The following is a 19819-nucleotide window of genomic DNA, read 5'->3' as shown; positions in this document are numbered from 1 at the left end:
TGGGTTTCTATTAACATAATGAGTAGGCAAAGTATCTTTATTATTATTATGCATTTTGGAATTGCGATGGTCTTAATTAACCGAGTCCATAAACTTAAACTTGAAACTTGAAACCGCTTCATATTTTTTTTTTATCAAGCTGCCACCTTTAACAGTTATAAAAAGATCAAAAATCTTTTTGAAATTTTACTATAGTAGTATGCATTTTGAAGGACAAAATGAGCTCCTGGACCATAATTTACTTGTCCAATAAGTTTTCAGTACCATCCAAAATAGAGAAGGGTCATGTTTTCAGCACAACTGCATCACCAAATGACTATGATATTTCTTTAGAGAAGGAACCTTTGAGATTATATGTTTCAACAATCCAATGTATAGTAGACAAGAAGAGATATGAAATCCAATCCGATGTTGTAAGCAAAGTACAAATTATTAAAACAATATTTACAATTTTGATTGTTTTCAGCTTCTCAACAAACAACAAATCAGTTTCTTCGTCTCCTCACCCACCCTTTCAGTTCACATTATTAAGAAGCAGAATACAATTTGATCACAGTGAAATCTGCTTTACATTTTGGAAAAGACTGCAGCTTTGACCCCATATCGTATGATATTTGTTTTCACATCCTACTGCCTGATACACCCCTTCTTCAGCAGCGTCACAGTGATTCATACCCCTCAGTTATACTATGAATGGAGGAGCTCCTGCATCCATCCAGTGTTGGTTATTCCGCTCTTGAGGAAAGCGCCCTTGCATGCTGGGCCTTGAAATCCTCCTGCCATTAATAATTCACTATCAGGTAGTCCTGTATCATTCATTTCCCCACTAGTTAGGCAGCTTGGGAGTTTGGTTTTGTTTCCTCACCATTTGCCATAATTTTACATGGTCGGAATATGTTCTGTGAAATTACTTAAATTGTACTGGTCTAAGTCAGGTGGTGACCACCAAGTATGTGGAATCCATTTTGGCTTCAATCTATCCTATAACTTCAAGATTATCCAGATCTTTCTGGTTCTCTGATACTTCAACTGGTCCAGGGTAGTGACAAGGTGCAAACTATACAACATCGATATGCCCTTCCTGCCAAGCTGTTCCGCAGTTAATTTAGGCTTGAGTGGTTTAGACCCTGGGACAGCTGTAAACTGACTTTTCTGCTTTAGGAGAGCATGATAAAGCTGCAATACCTATAGACTAGTGAGTTATGTAGGGAGTCTACATGCACAAGCTGCACACAGGATTTAATGTGGCCACTGACTCTGAGAGAGATCAGGTTTTATTAATAGAAGCAGCAAATGGCAGTTAATAAATCTGCAGTTTTAAAGGCCCAACAGAAAATAACGTAGAAATGAATCGACGCACAGTTTAAATTTGTGGTGGACATTCGTACCTACGAATCATATTCTGACATCAAGTTTAACATGAAAACATTATGCATTTATATATGAGTGAATTATTAATAAACATGAACCTAAAAAGCATTATTTTCAAATGTAAACAGTAGCAATAAAATGTATGATGAGTATTAACTTAGTATGAATTAAACACACTTATATTGTATTAAACAGCTTTCATAAAATGAAAAATAAGTACACGTTTAAAAATGTTGGTTTGATATAACATGACTAATGTTTTTAAATAAATAATTTGCTTGCAGATGTGATTTTAATTCATGGGTGCACAATATTATTGTTTTAAATGTATTAACATGCATTTAGGTTTCTTAACTTGACCAGGCCTTAAGATTGATTTTTCACGCAGTTATGTACATTTTACTTGTTTATTTTAATCCCCTCTGACCTGAATTCTTTCTCTAGGCTGCAAATATAATGTTGAATTGTAGGAAAGTACCATCTTGCCTGGCATGTTACCCCCATATTTCACTGTATATATGTTGTTTTAGTTGTATGTGTCACTGGGACCCTGCCAGCCAGGGCCCCAGTGCTCATAAGTGTGCCCTGTATGTGTTACCTGTGTTATGACTAACTGTCTCACTGAGGCTCTGCTATCCAGAACCTCAGTGGTTATGCTCTTTCATTTCTTTCCAAATTGTCACTAACAGGCTAGTGACCAATTTCACCAATTTACATTGGCATATTGGAACACCCTTATAATTCCCTAGTATATGGTACTGAGGTACCCAGGGTATTGGGGTTCCAGGAGACCCCTATGGGCTGCAGCATTTCTTATGCCACCCATAGGGAGCTCTGACAATTCTTACACAGGTCTGCCACTGCAGCCTGAGTGAAATAACGTCCATGTTATTTCACAGCCATTCACCACTGCACTTAAGTAACTTTCTAAGTCACCTATATGTCTAACCTTTACCTGGTAAAGGTTGGGTGCTAAGTTACTTAGTGTGTGGGCACCCTGGCACTAGCCAAGGTGCCCCCACATTGTTCAGAGCAAATTCCCCGGACTTTGTGAGTGCGGGGACACCATTACATGTGTGCACTATACATAGGTCACTACCTATGTATAGCTTCACAATGGTAACTCCGAATATGGCCATGTAACATGTCTAAGATCATGGATTTGCCCCCCCCAATGCCATCCTGGCATTGGTGAGACAATCCCATGATCCCACGGGTCTTTAGCACAGACCCGGGTACTGCCAAACTACCTTTCCCGGGGTTTCACTGCAGCTGCTGCCAACCCCTCAGACAGGTTTCTGCCCTCCTGGGGTCCAGCCAGGCTTGGCCCAGGAAGGCAGAACAAAGGACTTCCTCAGAGAGAGGGTGTTACACCCTCTCCCTTTGGAAAAAGGTGTTAGGGTTGGGGAGGAGTAGCCTCCCCCAGCCTCTGGAAATGCTTTCATGGGCACAGATGGTGCCCATTTCTGCATAAGCCAGTCTACTCCGGTTCAGGGATCCCCCAGCCCTGCTCTGGCGCGAAACTGGACAAAGGAAAGGGGAGTGACCACTCCCCTGACCTGCACCTCCCCTGGGAGGTGCCCAGAGCTCCTCCAGTGTGCTCCAGACCTCTGCCATCTTGGAAACAGAGGTGCTGCTGGCACACTCGACTGCTCTGAGTGGCCAGGGCCAGCAGGTGACTTCAGAGACTCATTCTGATAGGCTCCTCCAGGTGTTGCTAGCCTATCCTCTCTCCTAAGTAGCCAAACCTCCTTTTCTGGCTATTTAGGGTCTCTGCTTTGGGGAATTCTTTAGATAACGAATGCAAGAGCTCATCAGAGTTCCTCTGCATCTCTCTCTTCACCTTCTGCCAAGGAATCGACTGCTGACCGCGTTGGAAGCCTGCAAAACTGCAACAAAGTAGCAAAGACGACTACTGCGACCTTGTAACGCTGATCCTGCCGCCTTCTCGACTGTTTTCCTGGTGGTGCATGCTGTGGGGGTAGTCTGCCTCCTCTCTGCACTAGAAGCTCAGAAGAAATCTCCAGTGGGTCGACGGAATCTTCCCCCTGCAACCGCAGGCACCAAAGAACTGCATCACCGGTCCTCTGGGTCTCCTCTCAGCACGACGAGCGAGGTCCCTTAAACTCAGCAACTCTGTCCAAGTGACTCCCACAGTCCAGTGACTCTTCAGTCCAAGTTTGGTGGAGGTAAGTCCTTGCCTCCCCACGCTAGACTGCATTGCTGGGTACTGCGTGATTTGCAGCTGCTCCGGCTCCTGTGCACTCTTCCAGGATTTCCTTTGTGCAAAGCCAAGCCTGGGTCCCCGGCACTCTAACCTGCAGTGCACGACCTCCTGATTTGTCCTCCGGCGTCATGGTACCTTCCTTTGTGACTTCGGGTGAGCTCTGGTTCACTCCACTTTGTAGTGCCTGTTCTGGCACTTCTGCGGGTGCTGCCTGCTTCTGAGTGGGCTCCTTGTCTTGCTGGACGCCCCCTCTGTCTCCTCACGCAATTGGCAACATCCTGGTCCCTCCTGGGCCACAGCAGCATCCAAAAACCCTAACTGCAACCCTTGCAGCTAGCAACGCTTGTTTGCGATCTTTCTGCACGGAAACACCTCTGCAAGCTTCTTCACGACGTGGGACATCCCTCCTCCAAAGGGGAAGTTTCTAGCCCTTGTCATTCTTGCAGAATCCACAGCTTCTACCATCCAGTGGCAGCTTCTTTGCACCCACAGCTGGCATTTCCTGGGCATCTGCCCACTCCCGACTTGATCGTGACTCTTGGACTTGGTCCCCTTGTTCCAAAGGTACTCTCGTCTGGAAATCCATTGTTGTTGCATTGCTGGTGTTGGTCTTCCTTGCAGAATTCCACTATCACGACTTCTGTGCTCTTTGGGGAACTTAGGTGCACTTTGCACCCACTTTTCAGGGTCTTGGGGTGGGCTATTTTTCTAACCCTCACTGTTTTCTTACAGCCCCAGCGACCCTCTACAAGCTCACATAGGTTTGGGGTCCATTCGTGGTTCGCATTCCACTTCTAGAGTATATGGTTTGTGTTGCCCCTATACCTATGTGCTCCCATTGAATTCTATTGTGACTATACAGTACATTGTTTGCACTGTTTGCTATTGCTATTACTGCATATTTTGGTATTGTGTACATATATCTTGTGTATATTTGCTATCCTCATACTGAGGGTACTCACTGAGATACTTTTGGCATATTGTCATAAAAATAAAGTACCTTTATTTTTAGTATATCTGTGTATTGTGTTTTCTTATGATATTGTGCATATGACACTAGTGGTACTGTAGGAGCTTCACTCGTCTCCTAGTTCAGCCTAAGCTGCTCTGCCAAGGTACCTTTTCTATCAGCCTAAGCTGCTAGACACCCCTCTACACTAATAAGGGATAACTGGACCTGGTGCAAGGTGTAAGTACCCCTTGGTACCCACTACAAGCCAGGCCAGCCTCCTACATGAATGTCCTATTGTGTTCCAGGAGAAGAGCATGTTTCAAGTTTAGCTAAGGTAACAATATTTATTCTAACTGCTGAATTGCACAGGACGTTTCATGAATCTTTCCTGAAAGAATACTAGCTTAGTTTATTGTGTGCCACAGCGAAACGAACTGTAAGTATCAAATTATTAGAAAATGTAATATTTTAGAGGGAGTCATATGAAATCATGGTGAGAAACAATGGATATTTGCTGAGAAAATGTCACAAGGTTTCAAGCTTGGTGGTGCCATCTACTATGTTTGGATGCTGAAATCAACACCCAGAGAGTGCTCGCTGGAAAGACCAATCAAATGGATTTTGGTTATTTTAATTAGTGAAGAACTTTGGAATGGTGTGCAGTCCCTCTCTGAACCTTCTTGATGTCAGTTCACTCTTGTCTCAAAGCTGTCCAGAACCCTTGCTTAAGTCTGCCCTCTCATAATCCTGCTCTAAGTATTCTGATGAGTTTTCTCATCATGGTCTTAATTGTCCAATGCGGTTTCAGTACTAATGTACCCAACTAATTTTGAACTGCTGATTTGTCCAATGCGCAGCTCTTGTTCTGCACCATCCTGATGCTGCTGTCAACTGACGCTGGAAGAAGGTGACCGCTCTGTTCGACGAATCAACGCTGTATGCTGTCCCATGTGGAGAGGTATAACAAAATGTGGTTTCTTGTTTCTTTTTTTTTAGTTAGTTACTTACACCAGCATATTTTTATACAATATTTATTTACCTTAGAATAGATGTTTTCCAAATTATTTTTGTCTTCTTTTATCTTTGCTTGTGCCCGCATGTGTTAGCCCGATCCTACACATCCTAGTTCCAATCTTGGTTAGTGTTAGGAATGGTCCAGCTCTGAAATCATTTGTTGAAACTGTATTTTGATGATTTACTGATGTCACCATCATCTACTTTGAAATCTGGTAATAATGTTTATATTGGGTCGTTGTTAATTCACATAGGGGGTCATTACAACCTTGGCGGTCTTTTAACAAGACCGCTGAGGGACCGCCGTGCGGAAGACCGCCAGTAGTGGCGGTTTGCCGCTCAGCGTATTATGACCGTTTGCTGTCCTCTGTCGTTTTTCCGATGGAGAGCTGCCAACAGCCATACTGGCGGGCGGCGGGGAAGTGGAGGTTGCTCCACCTCCACCGCCACGCCAACAGAACACCGCCCAGCTAATCACGTCCTGTGATTCTGCGCGGCTGTGTTCTGTTGGCGGTGTGGTGTCGGCGGAGCTGCCCTCCTGGCTCCCGTCCCCTCCCGGCAGATCGATGGAACAGGTACGTCGATCGTCCATTAGGGGAGGGGGCGGGGGGGTGTTGTGTGTTGTGTGGGTGCATGGGTGTGTGCGTCTGTGTAGGTAGGTGGGGTGTGAATACGTGTATGCTCGCGGAGGTGTTGCGTGTTTTGGGAATGACTGCGTGTATGTCTGTAGGTATGACTGTTTTGATGTGTGCGTGTATGTTTGAATGTGGGTGTGCATGTCTGACTGTGTGTGTGGATGTTGGCATGTATATAGGTGTGTGTGCGTGTTTGTGTGTTGGTGGTGTCTGCGTGCGTGTCGGGTGTGTATGTGTAAGGTAATGTCGGGGGTTAGGGTGGGGGCCCTGCCACCTTTGGGGGGTGGCAAGGGTGGTGGGGGGGTAGGAGAGGGAGTCGGGGTGGGGGTGGGGGAGACCCCTATCAGTGCCAGGGAAAGAATTCCCTGGCACTGATAGTGCTTACCACCATGGATTTCATGGCGGTTCCTACCGCTGGAAATCCACGGCGGTAAGCCGGGTCAAAATACCGGCGGCGGTACTGTTACGGCCGCCGGGCTGGAGACCCAGGTCTCCAGCCCAGCGGTTGTCTCTGCCCTGGCGGGCGGAACGGAGAAGCGGCGGATGACCATGGGGGTAACCGCCATGGTCATAATACTCAAAAAAAGACCGCCAGCCTGTTGGCGGTCTTACCGCCGCTTTAACACCGTCCGCCAGGGTTGTAATGACACCCATAATCTTTTTTTGACTGTCTAACAGTAGTGGTGTTTAGTAGGGTAAATCATTTCAGACGATTCGCTCAGCCGATAATTTTCATGTATGTTTTTAACTTTGTTTTGTGCACCATTTATATGACATTGATATTAGGATTGTAATAAAGTTTTAAAACTCTATTTGGTTTCTTTTAGTGTTCAATTTGTTATTGTGTCTGTTATTGTTTATGGTTTCATGTCAATGATTTGGGATTGTATGTTCCTGACTACTACCTCCATCACCAAGTCCAAATATTCAGTCGACCTCAGAGGATGAGAATTTGTGATGAAGTCTCACCTGAGAGCTTGTGGTTCCTGAACCCAAGGTGGGAAGATGCCTTTCACCGGTGCTTCAGCAACTCAGTCAACCTCTAACTTTGATATTCCTTTTACATCCCAGGGTTTAAAATTCTTAAGGCCTGTGAGAGAAAGGCACCCTGCTAATGAAGGGTTTCACCGGTGGGTGTCGTATACCACTTATTGGTTTTTGGGGCCTGGTATTAAATTATGAGCAGTACTCTAGTCAATACTGAGAGTCCCTGCAGTATGAAGCCACCGCATAAGCCTCCAAATTAAAGTGTGGAAGGAGATCAACCTCCAGTCTAAAGGCTAGGTCATTACCGTCCCCAAAATCCAGTTGTTAATAATAATGAACTAGCATGACCGAGAGTAAAGATGGATATCAGGAACATTGAACCCACCATCATACAACTCCTGCATGCACTTAAAGAACAAAACTTTGGGTTAATACCCTGCCCATAGGAACTTCCCCAAGTGTATGTTAGTGAAAAAGGTAGGAGGGAAAGTAAATGGTAAGTTTGGTGCAAGTATGGGAATCAAGAGAGTGTGATAATTTTGAACAATGCACCTTTTCCCATGATAAATATGGGTAATTGTCTCCCATGTCTCCAAGTCCTATATTTACCTCCTAGCACCATGTGGAGTTCATGGAAATGCAGGTTAGGTATTCAGGTACAGACTGAAGCAACAGTCTCTCCTGCCGCCAGCAGTAAGATTGGAGAAGAGGCTGGACTCACTCTATTTCTGTGGCAGTTTCAAAATGGACCACACTCCACAGGAGACACCACATTGGCCACAACATAGATCCCATAATGTCCGACTTGAGGATGGGGGCTATGGGCAGGGATTTCTTTCCACATCCAGGAAGCAGCTATTATAAAATGCTAGACAGGACCTGGGTCGATGGCCTGTGTACCCGACTGCCTGTTGTTGAGGAGGGCGTTCTCATATACCAGGCCTTGCACCTCATTGCCTGATGTTTGTGTGCCCCCCCGAGCGGCCTCTTCACACAGCCTGAAGGTACACAGAGGCAAAGAGATGTGCCACGGTGTGCCAAGGCACGGCAATCATCTTCCATCCTTTGACTCCTTTTCCAGCTCCTGCTTATTCAGGCCAGGCAGCAGGCTATGTCAGGAAGCAGGATGAGAGAGGTTGTCATTGGCCTCCAACTGAGTTCTCCTGTTAACAGTGGACAGTACCATTGGACTCCCTCCCAGCCCACTCCTCCCCAGATGCCAAAGTGGCAACTCCCCTGTCCCCGGGCCCTGTCACACCTCCAGCACCAGCCTCACCTCTTGGCCCAGCAACAGGAGTGGCACTAAGTCTGTGTCTCAGGAGAGGCATGTGCAGCCACAGCGGAGTTTCATCACACTCTCTGCCCACTTGGACCCTAGAACCGAGCAAGCTGTGTGCCAATGAGGTCAGGATCAACATAATGATGCAGATTTTTCAGGGATCAAATGCAGCCTCACCAAGTTGAGGCCGCCATTTTAGGCATTCAAGCTACACTTCACACAATGTTTGTTATTGAATGGATCTTTGTTCTGGCTTTGTGAAAGTAAAAGTTATTACTTGAGTTACTTCTGATATTGGAGGAAATGAAACAATTACAACACAGTCACAATAGACCCAAAAGAGGTTATTGTAAAATATTTGTTATAGAGTTGGCAAATGTATTTCTCTGTGAATAGACTGTTTAGCATTAAATCAAGTTATACATACCCTGCACCCATTGTTAATTGTGCACCTCCTCCTTCCATGTGTTTTTCCTCACCAACAGGATGGCCAATTTTGAAGTCTCTGCACAAAGAGTAAAGATGTCATGTAATAAAGTGTATTCAAATGTCCTGTAATATTACTCATACTCATAAGAGGCACTTAAAACCATATGTTCCATTATTGTTTCGGGCTAATAATTGTTCACTGCTTGGCAACTGGTTCTCATTTACTTGTAGTGGGTTAGTGGCTTTCCTCATTATACCCAACATAGAAATACTAAGGCTCATATTTATACTTTTTGACGCAAAACTGCGCGATTGCATCAAAACTTTTTACGACTTTTTACGACGATGTAAGTCATTGTTTTTACTGAAACCAATGCGTCACGTTGTAAAGAAAAATGACATTAACGCAGTGAAAATGACTTTGAGTCAGTTTACGACATCGCAAATCGGATATGTGCCTTTTTCTGACGCAATTGCGTCAAAAAGCGGCGCAAACATTGCAAAATGTGCAAAGGAGAGACAAAATGGATCCCAGAAGCTTGGAGAGACCCCAGGAAGATGACAACAGACTGGGAACCAGTCAGGAGGACCCACACAAGACCCAGGAGAGGGAGAAGAAGAAAGGGAAGTGTTGGTTCAGTGCAGAGGAGCAGGAAATACTGGTCAGAGAGGTGACGGAACACCAGCACCAACTTTTTGTCACCTCTAAATTGCCAATTTGTAGGAGAGAGGCAATTTGGCAACAAATTGTGGACAAGATAGACAGTGTGGCTGAAGTACGGAGAACAGTCATCGAGTGCAAGAAACGCTGACATGACTGCAAGCGCAGAACCAAGGAAAAGATGGCCAGGAACAGGAAGGCAGCACTGCAGACTGTAGGATGGGATTCCAGCACCGCAGGAGGCCCTAGACCACATGGGGGAGATGGCGGCAGCAGTCATCCCTAAGGAGATCGTCACAGGGATTCAAGGACAGGACAGCGCAGACTACCTGGAGACAACACCGATGCAGGGTAAGTCACATGGGGAACAAAAATGGCTATTTGTAAACTGTAAGCAGGGGGGGGCTACCTACTACACAATGCATGGAAATCATGATATTCAGGGAGTGGAATGGGCAAAGGGGCACGGCATGGGGGCCTGGGCTGTTCAGAGGAAACCTGGGGCACAGTACTAAACTACACCAACAACCTTAGCATTGGGGTATGCTGCCATGCCAAGGATGATGGAAAGGTAGAGCCAGTCCAGGAGGGTAGGGTACAACGTAAAACTGGCCTGATGCCACATGACAGCTGGTATTGTCGCTACATGAACTAGGGCTCAATTAACAGTCTCAGGCCATATCCGCAAGTGGAATTTAACATTGACAACAGTTGCCACTACCACCTCTGCTGTGTGCACAGGTCAAGTAGCCAATGGCAGTTACGTGCCCATGGATCAAACACACCCAAATTAGAGGGTTCAGGATGACAACGTTATCAATACCTTGAAATCAATCAAAATGTGCCAAACCAGACAAATGTGAATGTCCATAATCGCTACAAACATCAGCCATTGTCATAAACATTATGAGGTACATAGCGGTAAAGTCATACCCATGCTGCATATGTCAGGGTCCACCCTGTGCCTGGGCCACAATAGCTGCAATGACACCATGCAACATCCCAACTGTTCTACTGCTCAGACAACAGCATTGAGAGGGAGGACATATGTAAGTGGCTAGTGAAATACACCCGCACAGTCAGAAGAGGAACTGGAACACTGCTCGGACCATCAGTGCAATCCAATGTAGCACACATACCCCAACATCAACATTACACACTACCAATGCTGACATCTGTAGTGTGCCATGCCAATGCTATACATAGTATATGCTAGGTCTCAGAAACATATAGCTGGATATGAAATATCTGAGACTGGGGCATTTCCACATTGTTAAGTGTGGTGCAAGTGCCAGCAGAACACCCACAACCAGTGCAATGCCACAACATGAGAATGGAAGTAGATGGAGGGTTGAGTAGGACAAGTAGGTGGCAACATACAATTTGGGCAGAACCTACACCTAGAGGATTTGACGCAGACATTGCCCCAAACTGCCCACACTACATGTGACATGCAGGTGGAGCATAGACCTGGGAGAATGCTAATATTAATGACAGGAATAATGAACAGGAACCAATATCACAATGTGCAACTATTGGGAAGTCTGGCACGTCACATTATAAATGCCACAACACAGACACACTAATTGTACCATATCTCATTGCAGAGGACGATGGCTCTCCTGGGGATAAGTCTGTCCTGGACTTCCGTGATGACATGGATCACGAGCTGACAAACATCAGCCAGCAGACCCTCCAAGATGTCCTCGTAACCCTCCAGAGCCCACCTACAGTCGCAAGGAGGAGTACAGATACAGCAGCCATCAGAGAGGATCCACCCACCACCCCAATAGTATGACCTGCCAGCTCCAACCCAGCTGAGGTCTCTGACGACCCTGGCACCAGCTTTGAGAGGACTGTAGATGGAGTACAGCGGGAGCTGGCCAAGGAGGTGCGGGTGGGGATGCAAAATATGGCAGCCAGCCTAGAGGGGGTACGTTCGTGCATGATGACAACTGCAGAACAGGCAGCAGCCATGCAAGGGCGAGCATCTATCTTGCAAGAACTGCAACAAAGTGTGAAGGAAATCAGTAAGGGAGTTACAACACCTCCAACAACAAATCTTTCAACGCGTGCACAAATGCAATATTGACCCCCTCAGGGCCGACCTGGCTGCCTCCCAAAGTGATGTAGCTGCTATCCTTAAGAGCCAGCAATTCCTCCTTGCTGCAGTACTGCCCTTAATAGCCCCACAGTTGGCAGCTACGGGGATTTCTGACTCCACATCTTCAAAAATTGAAGTGTGTGTTGCCCCTTCAAACCCACCACCACCAAGGGCAGAGGAGACGACACACACATCAGAAGATGAAGACGTGGAAAAGATCACCTTCACCCGTAAGAGTACCCAGTAGCACAAGCCCATGCCACATGGGCAGTTATAACCAAGGTCCTGTGCTTTGTAACATGCCAGTCTTGCAACAGCTGCTCACAAACACTGTTCTCCAGCCCACTGTTTATCTTGTCACTCTGCCCTGTGATTGTCTCTCACTACCTCATTGGCAATTCATGTCCCTCTGCACTGTATGACACTTCACCTCAGCATGTCCAATGACATGTCCATTTGCACTTGTGTAGGATCACAATGGAAGGTGTCACACTAGTGGGCTCACAATCCTGGACTATGCAAAATAGCACTACAGCACTTTAAATTAAATAGCACTTACACAACCACTTTGTCTCTGTGTAATGTGACACATCAAACGTGAGGGAGATTAGTGATGTTTGCCTCATGTCAATGACTATAGAATGTCAATACAACTGGCCTGAAAGAATGTGGGCTGATAACTATGCACTGTGGTCTGGATTGTACCATCATCTACCCTTTATGAAGGTTAATTCTGAGGTAACTAGAAACTATACAGTATAATGCTGTGTTGGACAGAATAAGTCTTCTTCAAGGGATGTCTAAGCAGAAAAATGTTGTCTTCTAATTTTTCTTCCAGACCATCTTTACGTATGTGACATTTGACACAATTTGTTCCTCACACACACCATACAGCAGGAATGGATGTGTATGAGTGTATGTACAAATAAGTAACCTGGCTTTACAATGTAACAAATGATAGGTGTGAGTTATGTATACTATACTACATGAGATTATACCATCACTCACCTTATCAGGGTTCACATGAACATCAGGCTGCAGGCAGACATAACACAGTGTCCTCAATACCAAATCTGGTCTCAAAGTATGTCAGATTGAAAACATACATCCAAACTTAACAACACATTGGGATCCATAGTAACCTTGAGTGGTGGGTGCAATGGATGGCAGATGCATAGTGAAGTAGCTATGGTGTAGCTGCCAATGTGACAGCTCAATTGGGATTTGGATACAAGATGGAACACAAATGCAAATACTAAATTGACACTGTTCCCCCATGCCAAGGCCCTGATCCCCAAGCATATGACACATACTGTGAAGGAGTACCTAAATATTTATTTTAGAGTGGAGAAGTGTGGCACAAAGGTTCAAATGGCAGACCCTGATATCTGGCCCGGGACCAGGGTTCAATTCCTGCCTCAGCGTGTCTTGGGATCAATTCCCTCAGACCAGATAATTCTCACCTCGGTGCCTAATCTAATTAATGGGTCCCACTCTGTAACTCTGGGCAATAGCTTGCTTAATCTCCATAATGGCCCTCACAGCACTTGGATGCCAGGCTTTCCCCTGGTGGTTGCCCAGGAGTGGGTGCCTCACAGGGAAAAGCCGGGAGGGGTTCCACAGTGGTATGTGTACAGCACTTTGAGACCCTAATGGGTGAGTAGTGCAAAGTTCACAGTTTTTTTTTTTACAGTAAAAAAGGATACCAAAACTAGGGGAAACACCTTAACTAACCTAACCTATCATAACTACACATTATCCACAACTGGCCCTAACTAACCTAAGCTAAACTTACTTATCACATTTAACTAAACACCCTAAACATCAACCCCTCGCCCCCCTAATATGACGGGACACATGGAGGACAACATATACTAACATAGACACATAGGGGGTTATTCTAACTTTGGAGGAGGTGTTAATCCGTCCCAAAAGTGACGGAAAAGTGACGGATTTACCACCAGCCGTATTATGAGTCCATTATATCCTATGGAACTCGTAATACGGCTGGTGGTATATCCGTCACTTTACCGTCACTTTTGGGACGGATTAACACTCCTCCAAAGTTAGAATAACCCCCATACTATCTTATACTAAACAAATATATTTTTTGGGGGATTTTTTATATATATATATATATATTTTTTTTAAACAGAAAAACCCCAACATCATCCCTCACCCACCCACCCAGACACATAAAAAAACATGTACAAATATCATACCCCACCACCCCCCAACCCACTACTACTAACTAAGCTAACAGCCTATTCTAACCTAAAACTAAGCCCCCTAAACCCACTAATTAAAAGAACCAGGAAAGAGGAGGGAGGGGAGGGAATCATAGGTGAGGGTATCTGATTCACAAGTATGCCCTCCGCAGGGTCTTCTTAATGGCACGGACCCTCTTATTAATTTGTGACACCTCCTGCAGCAGCCTGTCCAGTCTGCGCAACATCCGTTGCATGTCACGTTGCATAGCTCAAAATTCACCAGGGTCAATGACTGCAGCAGGGGTGGTCTGAGTGTCAGTTGTTGAGGGTTGTCCGGTTGGTGGTGCCATGCCATCTAAGAAAATGCCTAAAAAGGTATTATGGACAGCTAGCTGTCAGAAAGCTTTTGAGGAGCTGAAGCAGGCCATGTGCTCTGCACCTGTACTGAAAAGCCCCTGTTACTCCAACAAATTCATTGTCCAAACTGATGCATCTGAATTAGGGGTAGGGGCAGTCTTATCACAACTTAATTCTGAGGGCCAGGATCAATCTGTTGCTTTTATCAGCAGGAGGTTGACCCCTAGAGAAAAGCGTTGGTCTGCCATAGAGAGGGAGGCCTTTGCTGTGGTCTGGGCACCGAAGAAGTTGAGGCCATACCTGTTTGGCACTCACTTCATTGTTCAGACAGACCACAAACCTCTACTTTGGCTAAAACAAATGAAAGGTGAAAACCCTAAATTGTTGAAGGTGGTCCATATCCCTACAGGGAATGGACTATACAGTGGAACATAGACCTGGGAGTACCCACTCCAATGCAGATGGACTCTCCAGATATTTCCACTTAGACAATGAAGACTCATCAGGCCATGTCTAGTCTTATTATCCTTCGTTTGGGGGGGGTTGTGTAGGAAAGTACCATCTTGCCTGGCATGTTACCCCCATATTTCACTGTATATATGTTGTTTTAGTTGTATGTGTCACTGGGACCCTGCCAGCCAGGGCCCCAGTGCTCATATGTATGCCCTGTATGTGTTACCTGTGTTATGACTAACTGTCTCACTGAGGCTCTGCTATCCAGAACCTCAGTGGTTATGCTCTTTCATTTCTTTCCAAATTGTCACTAACAGGCTAGTGACCAATTTCACCAATTTACATTGGCATACTGGAACACCCTTATAATTCCCTAGTATATGGTACTGAGGTACCCAGGGTATTGGGGTTCCAGGAGACCCCTACGGGCTGCAGCATTTCTTGTGCCACCCATAGTGAGCTCTGACAATTCTTACACAGGTCTGCCACTGCAGCCTGAGTGAAATAACGTCCACGTTATTTCACAGCCATTTACCACTGCACTTAAGTAACTTATAAGTCACCTATATGTCTAACCTTTACCTGGTAAAGGTTGGGTGCTAAGTTACTTAGTGTGTGGGCACCCTGGCACTAGCCAAGGTGCCCCCACATTGTTCAGGGCAAATTCCCCGGACTTTGTGAGTGCGGGGACACCATTACACGTGTGCACTATGCATAGGTCACTACCTATGTATAGCTTCACAATGGTAACTCCGAATATGGCCATGTAACATGTCTAAGATCATGGAATTGCCCCCCCAATGCCATCCTGCCATTGGTGAGACAATCCCATGATCCCACGGGTCTCTAGCACAGACCCGGGTACTGCCAAACTACCTTTCCCGGGGTTTCACTGCAACCCCTCAGACAGGTTTCTGCCCTCCTGGGGTCCAGCCAGGCTTGGCCCAGGAAGGCAGAACAAAGGACTTCCTCAGAGAAAGGGTGTTACACCCTCTCCCTTTGGAAAAAGATGTTAGGGTTGGGGAGGAGTAGCCTCCCCCAGCCTCTGGAAATGCTTTCATGGGCACAGATGGTGCCCATTTCTGCATAAGCCAGTCTACACCGGTTCAGGGATCCCCCAGCCCTGCTCTGGCGTGAAACTGGACAAAGGAAAGGGGAGTGACCACTCCCCTGACCTACTCCTCCCCTGGGAGGTGCCCAGAGCTCCTCCAGTGTGCTCCAGACCTCTGCCATCTTGGAAACAGAGGTGCTGCTTGCACACTGGACGGCTCTGAGTGGCCAGGGCCAGCAGGTGACGTCAGAGACTCATTCTGATAGGCTCCTCCAGGTGTTGCTAGCCTATCCTCTGTCCTAAGTAGCCAAACTTCCTTTTCTGGCTATTTAGGGTCTCTGCTTTGGGGAATTCTTTAGATAATGAATGCAAGAGCTCATCAGAGTTCCTCTGCATCTCTCTCTTCACCTTCTGCCAAGGAATCGACTGCTGACCGCGTTGGAAGCCTGCAAAACTGCAACAAAGTAGCAAAGACGACTACTGGGACCTTGTAACGCTGATCCTGCCGCCTTCTCGACTGTTTTCCTGGTGGTGCATGCTGTGGGGGTAGTCTGCCTCCTCTCTGCACTAGAAGCTATGAAGAAATCTCCCGTGGGTCGGCGGAATCTTCCCCCTGCAACCGCAGGCACCAAAGAACTGCATCACCGGTCCTCTGGGTCTCCTCTCAGCACGACAAGCGAGGTCCCTTGAACTCAGCAACTCTGTCCAAGTGACTCCCACAGTCCAGTGACTCTTCAGTCCAAGTTTGGTGGAGGTAAGTCCTTGCCTCCCCACGCTAGACTGCATTGCTGGGTACCGCGTGATTTGCAGCTGCTCCGGCTCCTGTGCACTCTTCCAGGATTTCCTTTGTGCACAGCCAAGCCTGGGTCCCCGGCACTCTAACCTGCAGTGCACGACCTCCTGAGTTGTCCTCCGGCGTCGTGGGACCTTCCTTTGTGACTTCGGGTGAGCTCTGGTTCACTCCACTTTGTAGTGCCTGTTCTGGCAATTCTGCAGGTGCTGCCTGCTTCTGAGTGGGCTCCTTGTCTTGCTGGACGCCCCCTCTGTCTCCTCACGCAATTGGCGACATCCTGGTCCCTCCTGGGCCACAGCAGCATCCAAAAACCCTAACCGCGACCCTTGCAGCTAGCAAGGCTTGTTTGTGGTTTTTCTGCACGGAAACACCTCTGCAAGCTTCTTCATGACGTGGGACATCCATCCTCCAAAGGGGAAGTTTCTAGCCCTTGTCGTTCTTGCAGAATCCACAGCTTCTACCATCCGGTGGCAGCTTCTTTACACTCACACCTGGCATTTCCTGGGCATCTGCCCACTCCCGACTTGATCGTGACTCTTGGACTTGGTCCCCTTGTTCCAAAGGTACTCTCATCTGGAAATCCATCGTTGTTGCATTGCTGGTGTTGGTCTTCCTTGCAGAATTCCCCTATCACGACTTCTGTGCTCTTTGGGGAACTTAGGTGCACCTTGCACCCACTTTTCAGGGTCTTGGGGTGGGCTATTTTTCTAACCCTCACTGTTTTCTTACAGTCCCAGCGACCCTCTACAAGCTCACATAGGTTTGGGGTCCATTCGTGGTTCGCACTCCACTTCTAGAGTATATGGTTTGTGTTGCCCCTATACCTATGTGCTCCCATTGCATTCTATTGTGACTATACAGTACATTGTTTGCACTGTTTCCTATTGCTATTACTGCATATTTTGGTATTGTGTACATATATCTTGTGTATATTTGCTATCCTCATACTGAGGGTACTCACTGAGATACTTTTGGCATATTGTCATAAAAATAAAGTACCTTTATTTTTAGTATATCTGTGTATTGTGTTTTCTTATGATATTGTGCATATGACACTAGTGGTACTGTAGGAGCTTCACTCGTCTCCTAGTTCAGCCTAAGCTGCTCTGCCAAGGTACCTTTTCTATCAGCCTAAGCTGCTAGACACCCCTCTACACTAATAAGGGATACCTGGACCTGGTGCAAGGTGTAAGTACCCCTTGGTACCCACTACAAGCCAGGCCAGCCTCCTACATGAATGTCCTATTGTGTTCCAGGAGAAGAGCGTGTTTCAAGTTTAGCTAAGGTAACAATATTTATTCTAACTGCTGAATTGCACAGGACGTTTCATGAATCTTACCTGAAAGAATACTAGCTTAGTTTATTGTGTGCCACAGCGAAACGAACTGTAAGTATCAAACTATTAGAAAATGTAATATTTTAGAGGGAGTCATATGAAATCATGGTGAGAAACAATGGATATTTGCTGAGAAAATGTCACAAGGTTTCAAGCTTGGTGGTGCCATCTACTATGTTTGGATGCTGAAATCAACACCCAGAGTGTGCTCTCTGGAAAGACCAATCAAATGGATTTTGGTTATTTTAATTAGTGAAGAACTTTGGAATGGTGTGCAGTCCCTCTCTGAACCTTCTTGATGTCAGTTCACTCTTGTCTCAAAGCTGTCCAGAACCCTTGCTTAAGTCTGCCCTCTCATAATCCTGCTCTAAGTATTCTGATGAGTTTTCTCATCATGGTCTTAATTGTCCAATGCGGTTTCAGTACTAATGTACCCAACTAATTTTGAACTGCTGATTTGTCCAATGCGCAGCTCTTGTTCTGCACCATCCTGATGCTGCTGTCAACTGACGCTGGAAGAAGGTGACCGCTCTGTTTGACGAATCAACGCTGTATGCTGTCCCATGTGGAGAGGTATAACAAAATGTGGTTTCTTGTTTCTTTTTTTTTAGTTAGTTACTTACACCAGCATATTTTTATACTGTATTTATTTACCTTAGAATAGATGTTTTCCAAATTATTTTTGTCTTCTTTTATCTTTGCTTGTGCCTGCATGTGTTAGCCCGATCCTACACATCCTAGTCCCAATCTTGGTTAGTGTTAGGAATGGTCCAGCTCTGAAATCATTTGTTGAAACTGTATTTTGATGATTTACTGATGTCACCATCATCTACTTTGAAATCTGGTAATAATGTTTATATTGGGTCGTTGTTAATTCACATAGGGGGTCATTACAACCTTGGCGGTCTTTTAACAAGACCGCCGAGGGACCGCCGTGCGGAAGACCGCCAGTAGTGGCGGTTTGCCGCTCAGCGTATTATGACCGTTTGCTGCCCTCTGTCGTTTTTCCGATGGAGAGCCGCCAACAGCCATACTGGCGGGCGGCGGGGAAGTGGAGGTTGCTCCACCTCCACCGCCACGCCAACAGAACACCGCCCAGCTAATCACGTCCTGTGATTCTGCGCGGCTGTGTTCTGTTGGCGGTGTGGTGTCGGCGGAGCTGCCCTCCTGGCTCCCGTCCCCTCCCGGCAGATCGATGGAACAGGTACGTCGATCGTCCGTTAGGGGAGGGGGCGGAGGGGTGTTGTGTGTTGTGTGGGTGCATGGGTGTGTGCGTCTGTGTATGTAGGTGGGGTGTGAATACGTGTATGCTCGCGGAGGTGTTGCGTGTTTTGGGAATGACTGCGTGTATGTCTGTAGGTATGACTGTTTTGATGTGTGCGTGTATGTTTGAATGTGGGTGTGCATGTCTGACTGTGTGTGTGGATGTTGGCATGTATATAGGTGTGTGTGCGTGTATGTGTGTTGGTGGTGTCTGCGTGCGTGTCGGGTGTGTATGTGTAAGGTAATGTCGGGGGTTAGGGTGGGGGCCCTGCCACCTTTGGGGGGTGGCAAGGGTGGTGGGGGGGTAGGGGAGGGAGTCGGGGTGGGGGTGGGGGAGACCCCTATCAGTGCCAGGGAAGGAATTCCCTGGCACTGATAGTGCTTACCGCCATGGATTTCATGGCGGTTCCTACCGCTGGAAATCCACGGCGGTAAGCCGGGTCAAAATACCGGCGGCGGTACTGTTACGGCCGCCGGGCTGGAGACCCAGGTCTCCAGCCCAGCGGTTGTCTCTGCCCTGGCGGGCGGAACGGAGAAGCGGCGGATGACCATGGCGGTAACCGCCATGGTCATAATACTCAAAAAAAGACCGCCAGCCTGTTGGCGGTCTTACCGCCGCTTTAACACCGTCCGCCAGGGTTGTAATGACACCCATAATCTTTTTTTGACTGTCTAACAGTAGTGGTGTTTAGTAGGG

The 19819-nt window shown here is 46.7% G+C and overlaps 1 protein-coding gene across 4 annotated transcripts in view; it reads right to left on the bottom strand.

Annotated features, from left to right (window-relative positions):
* The window catches only part of LOC138295834 (uncharacterized), a 1330477-nt gene that overhangs the window by 189838 nt on the left and 1120820 nt on the right, over positions 1-19819 (bottom strand). For all 4 annotated transcript variants that reach the window (XM_069234393.1, XM_069234396.1, XM_069234394.1 and 1 more), the window contains one exon: positions 8893-8970. In XM_069234393.1, the coding sequence (XP_069090494.1) occupies positions 8893-8970 (78 nt within the window). The remainder of the gene's footprint in view (positions 1-8892; positions 8971-19819) is intronic.

Source organism: Pleurodeles waltl, chromosome 5, assembly GCF_031143425.1.
Source record: "Pleurodeles waltl isolate 20211129_DDA chromosome 5, aPleWal1.hap1.20221129, whole genome shotgun sequence".
In the NCBI taxonomy this organism is placed as follows: Eukaryota; Metazoa; Chordata; class Amphibia; order Caudata; family Salamandridae; genus Pleurodeles; species Pleurodeles waltl.
This window is presented reverse-complemented; position numbering and strand designations above follow the sequence as displayed.